Genomic DNA, 19219 nt, shown 5'->3' on the forward strand with positions numbered 1-19219 from the left:
TGTACATTTTAATCCAATCATTCATTGAAGCTAATATCTGTATGCTTATACCTATGCCAAGTTTGTCTGCTATTTGAAATTGAGCAACTTTACTGTTTTTGTACTAATTTGAAATTATAGTAAATAATTTAGAGGGTAAACTTGAACTCTAATGGGAAGGTTTCCTATATGACGATCATTTTTTTGCGCGGAGTGCCCTTCTTTTGCGGTGGTCTTTAAATTTTGCCCCTCATATTTGTGGTCTTTAAATTATGCCCCTCATATTCTTTGGTCTTTAATTTTTGCCCTTCGCATTCAACTTTGAGCTTTGCGCCGAAATAATGAGGTTCGAGTTCGAACCCCCGCTCGAAGCATAAATTAAAAAAAAAAAATCGCAAGACAAGGTTTGGGTCGCGTGTATGCGGACCGCATACTTTTGTTAAGGAATTACACATTTTATCTTTGGACCGACATCTCGTACCTTGTCGGCAAGACTTAGCATAAGTATGCGGATCCGCATAACTTTGATAATTCCTTCACAAAGTTATCGGTGGGGGCATACTTTTAATGGGCAAACTTTTATGGGACCGGCATAACTTTGTGAAGGAATTATCAAAGTTATGCGGACCGGCATACTTTTATGCCAAGTCGCCCATAAGGCATAAGTATGCGGTCCGGCATAACTTTGGTAATTCCTTCACAAAGTTATGCGGTGGGGCATACTTTTAATGGGCAAACTTTTATACGGATCCGGATAAACTTTTGAATGAATTATCAAAGTTATCGGACCGGCATACTTATGCCAAGTCGCCCATAAGGCATAAGTATGCGGTCCGCATAACTTTGGTAATTCCTTCACAAGTGTATCTCGGGGGGCATAGCGAAATTTAAACTTGCCTTGCGATTTTTTTTTTAAAATTTTGACTGCGCGTGGGTTCGAACCTGGAACCTATGAGTTTATGCGAAGGGCAAAATTTAAAGATTTCAAATATGAGGGGCAAAATTTAAAGACCACCCCAAACGAAGGGCAATTCTGCGAATTGCCCTATGACGATTGACGCCTATGTGAATATTATTTCTCTCAATTTAAAATTAGTTAAATTAAACCCAATCGAAAATTAAATGCTAAGAATAAGTAGGCATTTGGCCATGAAAACCAAATATTTTTCACTTTCTTTGGTATTTTGGAGTTGGAGTTGTGTTTGGTTATAGTTTTTGCAAAGAATATTTGGTTGTTTGAATATATTGAAAGTAAAAAATAAGTTTTGGTTATTTTTCAAATTTTAAATACAACTTTAAGTTGTATTTGAAATTTTTATGGCTAAATACCATAAGGTGAAAAAAGTTGAAAAATATTTCGGAAAAAAGTGTATAATTTTCATGGACAAATGGCCCTAATTTTATCAAAAAGTAAACATAATTTTCTTTTAAAGCGTATGTGACCCATTTTGGGTTTAAATTATGGTAAAAATTTAGAGGGTAAAACTTGGACATATACTTCCACTGTAAACATTCTAAAGCTCTCAAGTCTCAACTCTGCAGAAAATTTAGCGGTTGATGGAGAAATTAGAGGAAGCGTTGAGTAATAAAGGGCTAACCGTGTCTTCTCTGCCCCAAAAGGGTCGTTGCCTTTTTACCACTCGGGATTTCTCTCCAGGTCTTAAATGAAATTAGAGTAGCATACATTGTTTCTCCAATAAATTAATGTCATTTTGCAATTTTTTTGTTTGCTAAAAATTAGGAACACATCTAAGGTTTACTTAGATGGGATTTTTGGATAACAGGGGAAGTGATTATATCGGAAGAGCCATATGTTTCAGTTCCCAATAAATCAGCAAAATGTGAATGGTGTTTCACTTCAACTAACCTTAAGAAATGTTCTGCATGCCATCTTGTTTATTACTGTGGCAACACATGCCAGGTACACATTCTACTTCAACAAATTTAACTGAATACTGATGTTTAGATATTTCTTGAAGTATTTGGTTCCTGCATACATAAATGCTTATCAAGAACTAAGGAGTTTCAATTTGTTTGTCTTACTTTTCTTTTTAGTCCGTTTCAAAAAGAGTGTCTTCTCTTTTTTGGCTACTCTTTAGTTCCAATTTTCCACATGGCAGGTTTAAGACCACAAGATTAAAGGGCATTTTGATACATTCTACCTATCTTTAGTTTAAGACCACAAGATTCAAAAGCCTTCTTTACTTTCTTAAACTCCGTGCCAAGTCAAAACTAGACAAACAAATTGAAACGGAAGGAGTATTTGTCTTTTTTAATTTCCTTTTGGGTAATTTATAATTATAGCGAAGCTAACTGCAGAAGTCAGATTGGAAGTTGCATAGGGTTGAATGCAAGGTCTTGTCGAAGGTTGACAAGGAAAGGATAAAGTCCATTACGCCCAGTATAAGATTGATGGTTAAGCTTTATCTGCGGAGGAAACTGCAACATGAGAAGGTGAAGGTCCATCTACTTTCTTGTGTTTACAATTTAGCTTGGTGAATGTTTGCTAGTCTGATGCGAATTTGACTTAATTTTAGAGTTTAATATGGTACTTGAATTTGGTATCAGTGTCATGTTTGTTCTTCAAAATCTGATTCATTTGGGTGACTAAATGCATTAGAGTATAAGCAGTGAGAAAGACATGAAAGAGGTTTGGGGTTGGGGGGGGGGGGGGTGTATTTTACACCCTTACTGAGCAGTCTAAGAGTGAGCTCCCTTGATTACGTATTAGTGTAGCAAGTTGGAGAGCTGTAGATATTTCAAGAAATTGGAGCATATGTAACATGCATAATATTGCTATCACTAGATGTGATGTTTACACATATTTGTTTCCTCTTCTGAGCTGTATTTGTAAGTCAAAATTAGGTCTTTGCTTTATGGAATTATTTGGTCCTTTATCTTGTAAAGGGGGTGGAGTTGAAGGGCTTTCTGGATGATATGAAATGCAATAAGTCAACTGGAAGGGCTATCTAATTCCTTGGATCCTTTCAATTCTTTATGAAAGTCTGTGCCAGCTCAGACGCGTCTCTGATTTGAGCAATTATACCAAGATAACCAGCTATACTTTTATTCCTCATGTATACTGTTTGAATTTGGGTTCATAGGTGGAGTGGTTTTAGTTTCTTACAACCAAATGTGGTCTGCCAATGGATCTGATACATTCTTTATGGATACAGTGATGAGGCAAAGGATCAGATTCAAACAGAACACTTCTTTAGCCCATCTGCTGAAAATCTGAAGGCTACTCAACAATGATTATGTTTTCATTGACCATAAGAGTGAATTGCTGAGGAGATGTCTACTCTCTCCGTCCCAATTTATGTGGTGGTGTTTGACTAGGAGCGGAGTTTAAGAAAGAATGAAAGAAAGACTTTTGAAACTTGATCTAAGACAAGCCACATACTTGTGTGTGGCTAGAAATCAGCTTTTTCAAGGGTAAAGTGAGAAGTTTAAAGCTAAATTATTTCTAAATAAGGAAGTATGACATTCTTTTTTGGGACAGACTAAAAAAGAAAGCATGACACGTAAATTGGAACAGAGGGAGTACATGAAAGAAAAGGGGAAATCGGACATCCTTAACATTTAGAAAGTGAAAAGATTGACAGTAACCCTTTGCTTGGAAACGGGAAGGAAGGGAATGGAGGTTGACTAAGTTACCCATTTCCTGGTTTGGTTTAACAAAAGAAAATTGAAGTCGGAAGAATATATTGCTCCTCGGTCTGCTAATATCTCTCTTTTAGGAGGGAGAACTAAAGAAAATTATGCAAGGAGAATTAGTTTATGTCATCTCTTATATTTTACCGTCCAATACTTAGTTTCCGACTAAGTGTAAGATCTTTATATGTGCATTGAAGTGCCTAAACTTCCATCATCAAATTGTTTGGAACAATTGATGGCTAGAAAACTCAAATAATTGCTTCAGAACCATGGAAACATCAATATTTGCTATATAAAGGTAGTTAAGGTTCCAAAGTAGCTGCAATATATGTGCGAGCAGGTTTAATCGTGTCAGACATTGTTTGCTTCTTTCTTTTTCTTCTGTTTATCAGATGTCAGAGTTTCACGTAATTACTTCTTGTCTTCTCCTAATCAATTTTGATTTATCTTCTTACCCTTGTTGGAGTTGTCATTCTCGACTTTCAACCTTGTCATGTAAAATATTCTTGCTATTGATAGTATATATGGGTTTTCCATGAAGCTCATAACTACTCTTTCACTGCCAGGTTATTCCAATTACAGTCATGGACAATTGCAATCTGGTGGAATCCTTGGTGTCTCGTATCCTTGTGTAGCTTATACTTATGATTTTCTGATATAATTTTAAATGCTGTATTAAGGTCTATACTTGCTACATCTTTGACTTTGTGTTGTTCTCAACAAGTTTGTTTGCCTAGATATGACTGATATTGATGAGAAGCAACTAGTTTTGTATGCTCAGATGGCAAACCTTGTCAATCTTATTCTTCAATGGCCCGAGATCAATGTAAAGGAGATTGCAGAAAACTTTTCTAGGGTATGGATGGTGGATCATATTTTCGCTTAGATGTGTCTAAAAACTATACAACCTTCCTCGTCCTGGAAACAAAAACTGTGCGACTGTATCCATGTTGCATAGGCCTGTTTCGGCTCTATTGCCTCCAAATGTTTAACTCATTCGTGTAACTCACTGTTATTTCATGAAAACTAGAGGACGGCGTGGCTGAAGTCTTCCCTTATTCACTTGTCTGGAAGCATATAATCCTTTCTCTTATAAAATTCATTCTCTAACCTGGTGTTTCTCTATTGTCTTTTCTGAGGATGTGTAGTTTTCATGTAATGCACATACAATTTGTGATGCTGAACTGAAACCCCTGGGGACAGGCCTTTATCCGGTGGTTTCTATAATCAACCACAGGTAATTATTATTGTAATAAATTTCTGTCAGCTAGCATATGCATTTCTCTAAATGGCATTTTCGTGTTATAGTTGTTTGCCGAATTCGGTTCTAATATTTGAGGGACGAATGGCTGTTGTTCGAGCGATGCAGCATATACCCAAAGGTACTGAGGTAATACATTGTTTTCCAAATTATTTGGTCAATCTCGATTAGTTTAAATTTTCATTAATTGAAAATTATATTATCATTCTGAAAACTATGAATAAGATGCAAATCAACCAAGCAGAGGTTGATATCTGAAAATGCTTTCGTTTGACCACTAACTCCAATTTCGAGCAGGGATTTATGTTGACGAATTTAGGTAAGAAGGATAAGTGATAATGATATGCATGTAGTCATGATGATTTACATGATCATCAATCATTGAGATCTTTATCGCTCACTGTTGAATTTCCTTCTAGAAGTTAATTACTTTGGGATTCTTGTTTGCTCTTCTGAGCATTTAAACATCTGTATGGAGTTCAGAAAGAGACTGTAGAAAAAGTGGTGCACATCAGTGAATGGGGATATGTGGTTGCTGTGCTTCCAATGGTTCTGTTGATCTTGTATGTCAAAGCAAAAGGTTTCCACTGATTAATATTGGAAATTGACTCAAATTTGCTAATTTGGAGGTCTCTGTTTCAGATTACTGTAGAATGTTGTTAAATTTGACATTATGTTAGGAGATATCTCTCTACAACCTGCTTCTTCTCAGCCTGTGCGTGCTTGGGTGTGTTCACTCTTGGATGCACAATAAGTTGATGGATGATAATGAGTACATTTGGGATGTTATTTACTGATTTTTAAGCAGTAAATTAAAAAAACAAGTAAAGTTATCGACATCTAGCAATCACTAACTTTCTGATTTACTTGATTGGCTCTCAAAAGGTATCGATAAGTTATATAGAAATGGCTGGAAGCACTGCAACTCGACAAAAGGCTCTTAAAGAACAGTACCTTTTCTCCTGCAATTGCATTCGCTGCGTCAAGTTGGTATGTTCATTGCCTAGTCTAATTAGTCCTCAATAATAAGATTTCTGATCACAAACTTATTAAACTACTCATTATAAGGGCCAAAATGATGATATCCAAGAAAGTGCAGTTCTTGAGGGTTATAGATGCAAGGACAAGAGATGCAGTGGTTTCCTGCTTCGTGACTCTGGTATATGATCCCTGTCTCAACCTCGTCTTATCTGCAAGATTGATCTGGTCTACCAATGACTTCTCCTTTTCTTGTGTTTTTGCAGGTAATAAAGGATTCACATGTCAATTGTGTGGACTCTTTAGGGACAAGGAAGAAATAAAGAATATCGTTAATGAAATCCAATCACTGTCGGAGAAAGCTTCGTTTTCACTTTCATATGGACGTATCCTTTGAAGTTAGCACTAAGAATATCTGCTATAGATTTACCTTATCAAAAAAAAAAAAAAAAAAAAAAAAAACCTGCTATAGATGTTAAAGTAATTTGGAATAATCATGATGTTAATACTACTTCTAACAATGTCTTGAGCTAAGAATCTCCCCTCTAAGTCAGCAAGGGCTATCTTATGCCATAAGAGGACGCACTTTTGATCGGTCCACCTGAGTTGGTGGGGAATGAGGAAGCGAAATGTTCCATTAATTAAATTTAAACAGTATTTAGATTATATGTATTTCCTTTTTGTTTGGAAAAGAGAACTCTTTGACAGAACACAGACAAGAAAGATGCTAGTGTAATGTATAAGATGATTGAGAAACTTCAACTGAAGCTGTACCATCAATTCTCGATCAATCTGATGCGCACGCGGGAGAATCTTTTAAAGGTTTGATTACCTTAATGCAGTGTCTATCAGAAGAATATTCTCCAGCCATGTTGAATGTTGATTCCGTCAAGGAAACTTCTTTTTGCTTTCCTTATGAAGATTCTGACATCATTCTTATTCCAGCCTTTTCTAGTTGATATGTTTTTTAAATGATGAATGGATGTTTATTCATTTAGATATTGATGGAGCTGCAAGATTGGAAGGAGGCACTGAAGTACTGCAGATTCACTATCCCAGTTTATCAGAGTAAGTTGGCACTACCTAAAGGTTCAAGATATTTCTATTCAGCAGTCACCATTTCAATACTCTTTCTTGATCTAGCATAATATAATAGTATGCCAGGTTCAAGACTAAAAAACCACTTTTCCTGTCCCAAATTAACCTACCCACTTCCTATTTGAGTTGTCTTGAAGTTCGGTTCATTTTCCTGGACTCTATATTCTTCAATACTTCTTCATTGTTTTACTATAAGAAAGTACTATGAGATCTAGTTTTATATTAATTCTATAAGTTAATTATCTCTGCTTTTGGACACGAGTTTATACATGATAAGAATTTTGAAACTTATCATAATAATCACGAATGAACGAAGGAACCTAAATTTGAAAGGAGAGAGCAGGTTTTTTGTACATGCTTAAGCTATATCCCTTATTGGTTCCAGTTGTACGTCTCCGCATAATAAATCCTTATGACCATGCGTTATAGCTCATGCGCCCCGGACCCTGCTGTTTTCTCTCTGCGATGTTAAATCTAATTTAGTTGCATTTCTGTTATTTTTACATGAATGTGTTACCTGTAGTTTATTGGCGTTCCTTTTGAAGGACCATTTGATTTGGGAATTGTATGGATTTGAGTTGCTTTGCTTTGTAAAACCAATAAACATTCTTATGCTTCGTACACATCATATAAAGAAGTATGACTTTTTCTGAACTTATCCTGCACTAATTTCCATTCTCCAATAGTTTTGCTCAGCTTTCTGAACAGATACAGTTATTAGATGTACTTGCTTTCTCCATATTGTCATATTTCTTCTTTTGACAGGAGTTTATCCAGAATGTCATCCTTTGCTCGGACTGCAATATTACACTAGTGGAAAACTTGAATGGTTAGACCTTTTGGTTTTTTCAATCTATTGTGTTGTGTTTCTGCTTGGCCAGTCATCTTTTTTTAATTTCATGTTTCATTTATTTTGATTGTCGGACAGATATGTTTATATCTAGTATACCCTGTTGCAATATTGCACACGTGTCCTGCACATGCCAATCTCTGGTGAAATTGTGACCATATAGAGGCCCAGGAAGTTAGAGTATGGTTTGAAATATGTGCTCACGGTGGCATATAGTTGCTTCGACTGTGGTATTAGTAATTTCTATTTTTCGCACTTATGTTGCATGGAAGAAAACATCTTCATCGCTTAGAGACATAATAATTTCTGAGAAATGAGGATATGATAATTAAATACTCCAGTAAATAGCACATATGTTTAAGTAAATAAAGGATTACCAGGAAAAGAAACAACTTGGAAATAAATTTAATAATCACTCAAATTATGAAGTAAAATATATATGAAATCTTTACGGAAATGTATGTACTGATTGAAGAGCCTCAAAATGAAAGTATTAAATACCTAAGAAATTAGTTTATCTGAGGTTCAACAGGGTCTAGGACAAGCAGACTGTTGTACCACACAATCCAGGACACTGGCTTGGTAGCTTACACGAAATATCCATGCAAAATATACTAGTCCTACAACGTATGCATACGAAAGTGTAATGAAAATAACGGGGAAAAATGAATAGGTATATTTGGGTATTTGGTTGTGTGTTGGGTTTATATCATATATTTATAGTTATATGAAGTATGAGAATGCTTTACTATTACACGAGATATCTTATGAATAAAATATTAGGTGTTTATAAAGAACTAAATTTTATTAGTTTTAGTTCAAAAACTTTACATATATACTTTTATTTAAATATATACAATTATTGGCTGTATCTCAATTCTTCCATATATATATTTTAATGTTCTTTCACCAATACCCGCTACATCATAGCCATACCATTATCGCAGGATTCCATTGTATAAGGGTCTAGAACTGCTTAGAGATTTTTAAACATTTGATTTTTGTTTCTTTTTCCTTTTTGGTATGTGTTAAACATTTGTCTTTGTATACTAATTACTTGAAGCTACAAAATTATTTAGTTCATTAGACTTCAAAGATTTCGTTATCCGGAGATCAGTACCAGCTTTCTTTGAGAAATGAAAAAAGGTCAAGAAGTGGTGATTTCGTTAATGATCTTCCTGTGGTGCTGATATGTAATTACAGGTGGCTTGGAGAGACTGAGGAAGCGTACAGGTCACTAGCCAAGGCAGCAGAGATATTACGGATTACTCATGGGACAAACACTACTTTCATGAAGGAGCTTTTTGTGAAGTTAGAAGAAGCTCGTGCGGAGCTCTCTTACAAGATTTCATCCAAGGAAGCAGATGATTATTGAACTGCATCCACAGATGCACAAATTCTTGTAGGCGACATACACAAAATTCTGCTATACCTGTGTAACAAAGGGCGGCCCGATGCAGAAAATCTCGTAGACGACATATACAAAATTCTGTTATACCTGTTCAACCAAGGGCGGACCTTCTTTCCTGATTATTACAACGAATTTCTTGCGAGATCTCCCTTTCCTATTGTCTGCTTTGTTGGGAGTTGGATTACTATTGTGAGAGAACATAGGCTATCTGGCAGTTTCTTCTATTATAAGATACACTTGAGTATTGATACAAGGGGGCGCAAGGCATGTTTCGTAGGAAGGTGTAAATAGCAAAAATTGTGTATTGTTGGTTACATTCTGAGTTCTACATTGGGCCTGCATAATATTGCAGGATAAATTCTCTTCGTATAGTAATTTCTTGATCTTTTGAATAATTGTGTTCTTTCATAGCTTTGGGATTAAATTTATTAGTAGAACTATATGATCAAAACAAATGCAAAACTGTTATAAATATTATTTATTATTATGGATGTCTATCTCTAAGAGAAATATTAGGGTTAGTGACTTTGGGATCAAGTCACTTTTTCCCTATAAATATAGAGGTTCTTCTCTATTGTAAAAGAATCCCGAACAAGAGAAATAAGAACTCTCCCCTCTTCTCTCTTTCTCCACAATATTCTTCTTGCTTGCTTTATTATTTTATAACACGTTATCAGCACGAGACTCTACCTTGAGCACTTACTTTAAAGAAATCTTGAGATTTGGAGAAAGATAACCTATAGTTATCATCGGTCTAAGAAATTGGACGTTGAACAAACGCACCATTAGCCACTGTGAGTATTCACCTTGCCTTTGAAAAGGTACGGACTGTTTTATTTTAATCAATTTGGATCCATTGGACTATTATGTTTTCATATCATTGGGATCTATGAATAAGCATTACTTATGCATATCTAGTTTTTCCACAGTATAAATTTATCGTATTGAACATACATGTATTACCATTTGATTTTTAAGAGCATATACAAGCATTTGTTGGACTATTGCATCCGTGTGCTTTTAAATGTCTGTATTGCAATAAATATGTAGAAAAAAAATATATTTCCTATGACTATTGCAGATTTTAATGTGTGAAATAAAATTGCTCCTGAAGAGCAATATGTGTATATTATGATACTAACGCCACATTGGCTTGAACTTCGGCAGAGTTCATGTACCGCCACCAGAAGTGGTAAGTGGTAACATATTTCATGTCTTAGTTAATCACTTGAAGACTAGAAGTGATAATAATTTTACAGGCTTATAATATATGTATGCCTCGATTTGCTCCTGAAGTAGCAACATCATAAGAAGAAATTGTAAGTTACTGTAATTTTGATGTGGTTGAGGCAAGTCCATGTGATTTGGTTCCATTCCCACGAAGTGAGTGAAACAACTTACAAATACGATTCATTCTTTGAAGTGAATGTGACAATATTGTAAAGCCTATAAATACGAACATGTACTTGGTTGTGAAGATATCACGACTCACCTCGGAAGAGGTAGAATAATTGAGAAGAAATATTCTGAATTTCCTTACTCGTAGTAAATCTGAAGTTTACTCCCGAAGTAGTAAGACTCTAAAATTTACACTTGGAGTAGTAAATCTGAAGTTTACTCCCGAAGTAGTAAGACTTTGAAATTTGCTCCTGTAGTAGTGAACTCTTAAATTTACCCCCGAAGTTGGTAGAACTTCTAACTTTACTCTCGAGTGGTTAAACTTTGCATTGCTCCTTAAGAAGTAAAACTTTGAAATTTTCTCTGAAGAAAGTTGTAAGAAAGAAGTTGTAAGATACATGAGAGATAATTTGAAGCCTAAGTGACCAGGTTCATTCCCTGAAGTGAATGAAGAAATACCACAACACCTCCCGAAGAGATAAAATAATATAAATGTTATTTTGTGGTATAAAGTGATTGTTGCACGTAGAAACATCTTGGTCAATTTTATTTTAAGGCAAAAGATGGCAGATCTCGTTGAATGTTTTCTACTGTATGTTTTTAATTTTCCTGAAGGAAATAACAATTTATATATTTTTCCATCGAGGAAGTACACCAATATGTCATGTAGTGCATATTCTTAATAATATGTCAAAACCAAGTGCACAGCTAATATTTGTTTGTTGAATATTAAGGTACGTGTAAACCACGAGTAGTACGTACTGTTGTTTTGGATTGAGCCTAAACCACATAGGCACTAGATACATTAATAAGAACCATAATAATTTCTATGTTTTATGGTATAAGGAGATATGGGTCACTACCCAATTTCATGAAATTAATAGTATTATATTGTCTTCGATACATCATAAAAGGATTCTCTTTAAAAAGTACTACATGTATGCAAATCTTTTAAAATTAGAAAAGTGAATTATTGTATCCTAGTAGAATTTATTAATTAGTCATTATTTTTTATCATATTGATGAAAATTTATCAAGATGGATGTAATTCTATTTAATGAAAACAAGGACTTGAAACTTTAAGTATATGACGTGGAAGTGTCCATCACTTTGTTAATTAGACCATTATGAAATTATGGGAGGAAAGGTGTGAGATATATCTTAAACCATTTCTTTATAAGTTTTATAGTCTCTGTGCATTTTTATTTTATGGCTATCACTATGTGTTTATGGTGTACATCCACAGCCAAAGAATGTTTTGCATGTGTGCGTGTAAACTGTACTATATTCATTAGTCGATTTGATATCACATGTCTGTATTGGTTCTTATCAGAATATAACCATTGGTTTGTTATATTACTTAGTTTTTACTTTGTACTTTCTAATAGTACTAATATTTAATGTGTATTTATTTTACTTTGCGTACGTCATTTCATTTGAAGATATGGATAACTCTCAAACTAAGTTCAGATTAAAATTCAATTATGAATTTATTATTTCTAAATGTCCACTTGCTTACCGTTTTCTTTCATGACATCATAAATATCTAATCAAATTCTCTTTCTAGACACCTGCAGTGTCTAAGCAATATTTGGTAGTACAAAAGTAATAATCAAGGTCCAGAAGAACCTAATTGTTTATATACAAGAATCATGACACCAGTAGTGTCCAAAATATTTGATTATGAAAAATAAATTGAAAGCTCTGAAGAGTTTATTTATTATTATGGCATTCATCCTATCTCCAAAGTTGTTATGATCGAAATACAAGTAGTAAACCCGAAGTTTACTAAAGTAAATGACTATCATATTGTAGCTATTAATGATGGGATGATCAAATATCTACAAAATCATGGTGGGTAATAAATATCTATGTGAAAGTTTACACGCCTTATTTTCCAACATATACTACAGTATGACCATGATGAAATCACATGTTACGGTAAACCAGAAGTTTACTCGTACAAAAAAATAAAAATAAAAAAAAATCATGTCATAGTAAACCAGAAGTTTACTAAAACAAATAGCACATGGCATGGTAAACCTGAAGTTTACTAATATAGATAATTTTATCAGTTGGCATGAGCAATTTGGCCACCCGATTCAAATATGATGTGCAGATTGAATATTCGACATATATTGAAGAACCAGAAGATTCTTTAAGAATTTATCTTTGTTGCTTGTTCTCATGATAAGTGGATTATACTGGCTAATGTTGGGATTGAATTTCCCAAATTCTGAAAATATAGAAAAGGTGAATATGGGCCCGTTCTTGTTATGTGATGTCTTAAATAGATGCGTCGATAAGGCAGTCACATGTGCGTTTATTGTCAACTTTGCGGTTTGACATATGCAAAGTTACTTGCTCAAAAATGATTGAGTTGAGAGCGTAATTTTCGGATTATGTAATCAAGATAATTCATCTTGTGAATGCTAGTTTATATCCAAGTTGGTTTGGCATTGAATGCCTCCGATAAAAAGCTAAACCATTGCTTATGAGAACAATGCTTCATGTGCTAAATTATGATAAATTTTCCCCTCACAATTGGTTCAGGGTTAGGAACCAGATATTTTCATCTAACGAGTTTTTTACATGTGGTATACGATTAATTAATCTACCATGATGCATAAAGATGGATTCCCCAAAGAAAATGGGGTGTATGTTAGTTTTTCTAACATAAGGGGAGAGAATAACGGTGAGGAATATGTGATAAATTATATATCATTAGTATGATCCTCATTCAAAAGATAATTCTACTCAAATGCTAGAAGCATTTGCGACCTAAAATTAATTTCTAACTTCACCGCAAAATGCTCCTATTAAATTCATGCCCTGAAGGACAGAGTCTAAAGCATGCATGAAGCGTGGTAGACCAATCGGTTCCAAACGCAATAATCATTGAAAAGAAAGAGGAGCAAATGATTAATGATCATTATAAGGAGGCAATGTGCTCTTGAAGAGCCTGCGACATAACACTTCATGAAACCTCATGAGAGGTTAGGTACCTAAAAATAATGGAAGTGATGAGATCTCAATAAGTTATGTCACATTGCGAACCGATACAAATGATATATCGTCGACGATATCTTTGGTACAATATAGCGCAATATTGTAAAAGATTGTGAGGATCTAAATTCTACGTCTATTAAAGCATGCTAACGTAGAAATTATTATCAAGTGAAATGACGCACCTTGGTAAGCGTAAAGTTTATTGGACTGCTTTGTCAGGACACCGTAAGATGTCACATATTTAAATAGAAATAGATGTTGTCATATCCTATATGAATTACTTGACAAAATTATATGAAAATTCTGAAGAATTTTGAATGCCTGAAGCATATACAAGTTCTAGAAGTTTTGTTCGTTATTATGAATTAAATCAAGCAAGGTGAATGTGATTTAATCACCTTAATGAATGTTTAATGATTAAGGGTCTATTTATCCCTACGTTTTTGTGGAAATCAAAATCTGTCATATTGTTAGTGCAAGTTGATGACTTGAGAATTATTGAAACTCTTGAAGAGTTTTGAAAAGAAATAGATTATCTGCTGAAAGAAGTTGAAATGAGAAACTTGCAAGATTTTTTGGTCCTGAAGTACCATATCTTTATGCAATTGATGCATTTATATATTTTGCTATGACTTTGAGGGATTACAGTCATACGATGTTATTCTATATGACAGTTAAATCGTATAAAGATAACATTTATTTATAAAGCAATTCAGAAATGCACTTACAGTATTATCAACAATATTATATGTTGATGCAACTCTATCCAAAGACTGAAGATGTAGCAACATACATAGCCCAACTAGAGAGTGGATTCATAAAGGGATAAAGCTTATTTCACAAAAGTTGTTCTTCACACACAAGCTCTAGAAGAATGGTGATATCAACGTGCAAGAGATTTGTTCGAGCGATAATATGACCGATTTATTCACCAAGTCTCTACAAACTACAACTTTCAAGAAGATGGTGCACAAGATTGGAATGCGAAGATTCAAGTTTTGGAGTGATGTACCCATTAGGGGGAGTTAATACGCGTTGTACTCTTTTTCCCTTAGCCAAGGTTTTGTCCCAATTGGGTTTTCCTGGTAAGGTTTTTAATGAGGCAACCAAATAGCGTATTATTAGAAATGTGTACTCTTTTTCCTTCACTAGATTTTTTTCCACTGGGTTTTTTCTAGTAAGGTTTTAACGAGGCACATTATCTATCAAATAGACATCCAAGGGGGAGTGTTATAAATATTATTTATTATTATGGATGTCTATCTCTAAGAGAAATATTAGGGTTAGTGACTTTGGGATCAAGTCACTTTTTCCCTATAAATATAGAGGTTCTTCTCTATTGTAAAAGAATCCCGAACAAGAGAAATAAGAACTCTCCCCTCTTCTCTCTTTCTCCACAATATTCTTCTTGCTTGCTTTATTATTTTATAACAAACTTCTAAAATTAGAAAAGGTTTAAGGGAAAAGGTGTAAGTGTACCTCTCATTTTGCGATTTACCTTTATAAAAGTGGTGTAAGTATACTCTTGCCGTTATAAAATGATGTAAATATATCTTTTTTGCTAGCGGTTTTTTTTTAAAAAAAAAATCATTTAGTTTATTTTTTAATTAAAAAAATACCACGTGACTTTAAAAGAAAGTCTACCCATTTTTTTTAGTAACATATTTTTCCAAAGTCACATGATCATTTTTTTCCTTGGGAGTCGAGTCTGGTTCGTTTAAAAAAATGGCTAAACTTTTTTTTTTTTTTTAAAGCCACAGAGATTATTTTAAACGAAGCAAATCCGATCCACCAGAAAAAAATTACCATGTGGCGTTAGAAAAATATATTTTCCAAAAAAAAAAAAATGGCTAGACTTTTCTATTTTAAAGCCACACGACATTTTTTTAAATTAAAAAATAAACTAAATTATTTTTTTTTTTAAACCCCGTTAGCGGAAAGGGTATATTTGTACCATTTGTATAAGGACAGAGATATATTTGTACCATTTTGTAACAGCAAGTGTATATATACACCATTTTTAACAGGAGTATACCTACTCTATATACTCCTCTAAATCGCAAAGTTGAGAGGTATATTTGCACCTTTGCTTGAAATTTAATAACCCAGGTATAACGTATGGATAAAAAGAAAATGAACTACATCTAGCAGCATCTGAAATGACCATATAAAAGAAAATGGAATACATCTGGTAGAATCCAAAATGACCAAATAAATATAACATTATAACATAATAATCTATCATGATATTATCCAACAAAAACTCAAATTGAGCTGTTCTAAAAAGTCTCTGCAGAACTTGATACCTCCAAAAGAGGGATGAAAGGTCTACAACCGTGAAAGATGTAATAAGAAACTGTCGAGAAATTCTAAGCAGATCAACGATAACGGCGTAGAGACAAAGTCTGGTTCCTCTTCCAGGTTGCCCTTCTTGAAGGCCTTGCCTTGTGGTGCAAGTGTCCTCTTCCTCGGAGACCCCTGTATTTCTTCCCAGCTGAAGTCAGTCCACGAAGCTCTCTGTGCTTGTGCACTGGGTTGCATATCCAGTTGATTCTTGGGTCATTCCTTATAGCAGCATGGGCTGAATCAATCAGGATCACTTCAAAGTATTTATATGTTGAATCCTGCAATCCACAAGATCAATATGCACATTATTGAGGATTACTTTCATTGTATATTGGTCTGCAAGTCAAGAAGTTGCTTTCTATGAAATGAGTCCAGAGACTATGCACAGACAGATATACCTCATTAATCCAGTAAGAATTGAGGACCTTAAGACCACCCAATTTCCTACCAGCACGCTCCTCAGCAACAGAGCGCTTACTACGCTGAAACTTCAACTGGGTAACTCCCTGGTTGGTAGGCTTACCATACACAATACCCTTGGATACAGGCCTCTTCCTTCCACCACGCTTCACACGAACACGGTAAACCACATAGCCCTGCAAATAATATGCTACATGGTTATAACTCCAAAAGTAGGAAACAGAGTCACCAACTGTACTACTATGGAATTCAGAGAAGTCATAAAGCAATTGCATGCACTACAAATCTCACTAATCACAGCGCTCCATTTAAGCTAATCTCAGGTCAATGTTACAAGAAAATAAAAATAAAATAAGTACCAGAAGTTCTTTATATTTTATAGAGGTATAAAATCTTTGATACATCTAAAAGACTCCTAAGAAAGGCGAATGCCGTAAGGAAAATGTACTAATAAGACTAGGTAAATGTACTAATATGACTAAACATATTCTCAGCTAATTTGTATCGCATGAAGCACAAGGAAAAGAAAATATTTGCAACTCCTCTCAATCCATGGATTCATAAATTTCATATAGATGATAATGAGACAATACACTCTCATAGCAGCAACCCTTTTTCAGAAATTACAGACGCTATGCCACACTAGTATTACTTACAGGGCTAATAAGAAGAGGCAGCAGCTGGCTAAACCAATGTTACTTAATCAAACATTGAATCGAATATTTTGAACTGTAATAGCATCAAATTCAACAGAATTGGATCAAAAACATGATTTTAATTTAAGACTCAATCAGGTTTTACCAGACCAACTTCATTTTCACCTTGGTGCATCCAACAACAAACTGTTTAGCAATTGTGGTTTCAGAAAACTTAATGCATCATATGGACAAGTATTGATAAAATTTGCAATATGAACATGACTGAAACCTGAGAGTAACATTGTCAAATATCAAACAACTACTATACCTCAAACCCAAGCAAGGGTCGGCATGTGTCTCCATTTAAGCTCGTCACAGACAAATATTCCAAATATCATAATGAAAAGAAAAATTACCTGCTTGGCTTTGTAGCCCAATCGACGTGCCTTGTCAGGACGAGTAGGCCTAGTGACACGCACTATGGATGGGAGCTGGCGGTACTCCCAGCACCTCACTCTCTGTAAGAACCTCATCACATCCGACTGTTTCTTCCTCCATAGCTCTGACACATAAGTGTAGGCACCTATATATCCACCCGAAAACAAAGTAACAAACCACAATCATTGGACAGATTTCTGTATTAGCATGGTCATACCAGGAGTAGCAAACTAACAATTGAATTTCAAACACTAAATTCCCATCTATTGCATCATTCTTATTTAAACAACGAAATGAAAACAGCTAACCTGATGAACTATCACCTAAAGCAGATATCATTTTCTCACAGAAAAAGAAAATTCTCAACTCCATAATAGAGTCTAGAAAATTCATTTTAGTATATTTGATGCATATAGAAATAGAACACCTATCGGGGTTGTACAGAATGCTTGGGGAGTAGTACATTAGTGCAGCTGCTTTAGTTAAGAGGTAGTTATTTAGTTTTATGTATTACATTGTTATCTTTTTGCTGCTTAGTTTTCTTCTTTTTTTTTCAATTGTGTATCAATATTACCATAGAAGATTTTCACAGGAATAAGACATGTTATTAAAATGAAACTTCTCAAACTTCTTTAAAAAAAAAAAAAAAAAAAAAAAACATAGGAACTATACCACAGTAACCATAGTATTAAAGCAAAATGACATATTATCAAAAATCTAGAGATAAGTGGAAAACGATCATATCACATTAATAGAAGATAAAGTGGTCAATAATCAACTCAAACAAGAAGAAGAATGCAGAGATAAGTGAATTAAAATTGATTGACATACCCATATTGTAGTGCGGCAAAACTCTCAACTATTAACAGTGAAGTTTGGATTAGGGTTTTTGTGAGAGGTGGGGTTCTTATAATCTCTTGGGCTAGGCCATTCGGGTCATAGACCAAAATAGAGTGAAATTTGTAGGAATAGCCACTTTTGATTCTTCTTTTAAAATATAGCCATTATTTTGGAGTTTCAAATTTGACAAGTAAAACTCCAGTACTTTTTCACTTTTCAGTACAACGCACTAGAGTTGCACTCGTAAAATTTGAATCTCCAGGATAATGGTAATTTTTCAGTTACGGAGGTGAAAAAGTGATTATTAATGAATTTTATGGATAAAATCATGTGTTGTTTACATCGTGCGACGTGGAACTTGAGTGGATTTGGACTTAAAAGTTTGTGACTTTTTCACAATTAACCTGTAATTTTAATGTTTGATTTGAATTTTAAACTTCAGACCAAATCCATATTTCAAACTTGAATTGGCATTTGGACATGATTTGATTGAAGTTGAAAAAAGGGGCTATTTTGAAGTTGAAATTGAAAATGGACATTTGAAAGTTGATGGTCAATTATTTCTAGACACAAGATTATAAAAGCGACTATTTGTGCAAATTACCGTAACCTGAGAGTGAAGTGCATCAAACAGTCATTTTGAGGACCCCTATTTAAAGAACTATTGAGCTTACAATTTATTTTTAAAACTTAATCGCTTCAAAATCAAATTCAGACTCGCGAAAGGAAAATTAAAAATTGCAAGTTTGAAATTTTAAATTTCCGAAATACAAGTTTGAAGCTGTCTCTGTCAAAACCTCATTTTCAGACCTCTATGTCTTGTATTATACTTTAATTTTAATGAAATTCAAATTCATACTCGTAGTCTGAAATTACGTTTTGGAAGAGCCCAGCTC

The 19219-nt window shown here is 34.3% G+C and overlaps 2 protein-coding genes across 2 annotated transcripts; one reads left to right on the forward strand and one right to left on the reverse strand.

Annotated features, from left to right (window-relative positions):
- The first annotated feature begins 1439 nt into the window (after positions 1–1439).
- LOC132051895 (histone-lysine N-methyltransferase ASHR1) lies at positions 1440–9644 on the forward strand. Its single transcript, XM_059443153.1, has 14 exons — positions 1440–1636; positions 1764–1900; positions 2299–2433; positions 4203–4257; positions 4374–4492; positions 4785–4873; positions 4945–5026; positions 5783–5887; positions 5966–6056; positions 6142–6261; positions 6591–6697; positions 6874–6943; positions 7739–7802; positions 9027–9644. The coding sequence occupies exons 1-14, from the start codon at positions 1537–1539 to the stop codon at positions 9196–9198; spliced, it is 1446 nt and encodes a 481-aa protein (XP_059299136.1). The 5' UTR covers positions 1440–1536; the 3' UTR covers positions 9199–9644.
- Positions 9645–15833: 6189 nt separating this feature from the next.
- LOC132051896 (large ribosomal subunit protein eL15-like) lies at positions 15834–18362 on the reverse strand. Its single transcript, XM_059443154.1, has 4 exons — positions 18315–18362; positions 17462–17628; positions 16386–16583; positions 15834–16265 (listed from the first exon to the last, which is right to left on the reverse strand). Exons 1-4 carry the CDS (start codon positions 18316–18318, stop codon positions 16020–16022), a joined length of 615 nt encoding a protein of 204 aa, XP_059299137.1. The 5' UTR covers positions 18319–18362; the 3' UTR covers positions 15834–16019.
- Positions 18363–19219: the final 857 nt, after the last annotated feature.

The sequence above is a fragment of the Lycium ferocissimum genome, chromosome 4 (genome assembly GCF_029784015.1).
Source record: "Lycium ferocissimum isolate CSIRO_LF1 chromosome 4, AGI_CSIRO_Lferr_CH_V1, whole genome shotgun sequence".
In the NCBI taxonomy this organism is placed as follows: domain Eukaryota; kingdom Viridiplantae; phylum Streptophyta; class Magnoliopsida; order Solanales; family Solanaceae; genus Lycium; species Lycium ferocissimum.

Bases quoted from the DNA above. Each gene is read 5' to 3' on its own strand.
- LOC132051895 (XM_059443153.1), top strand. From the start codon at position 1,537: ATGGAGAAATTAGAGGAAGCGTTGAGTAATAAAGGGCTAACCGTGTCT. The intron at 4,874-4,944 runs GTAATTATTATT...TTCGTGTTATAG, and splicing joins GTTTCTATAATCAACCACAG to TTGTTTGCCGAATTCGGTTC. The intron at 6,698-6,873 runs GTTTGATTACCT...TTATTCATTTAG, and splicing joins CGCGGGAGAATCTTTTAAAG to ATATTGATGGAGCTGCAAGA.
- LOC132051896 (XM_059443154.1), bottom strand. The intron at 16,584-17,461 runs GTAATTTTTCTT...TATTATTTGCAG, and splicing joins TGGGCTACAAAGCCAAGCAG to GGCTATGTGGTTTACCGTGT. The intron at 16,266-16,385 runs GTATATCTGTCT...TGTGGATTGCAG, and splicing joins ATTCTTACTGGATTAATGAG to GATTCAACATATAAATACTT.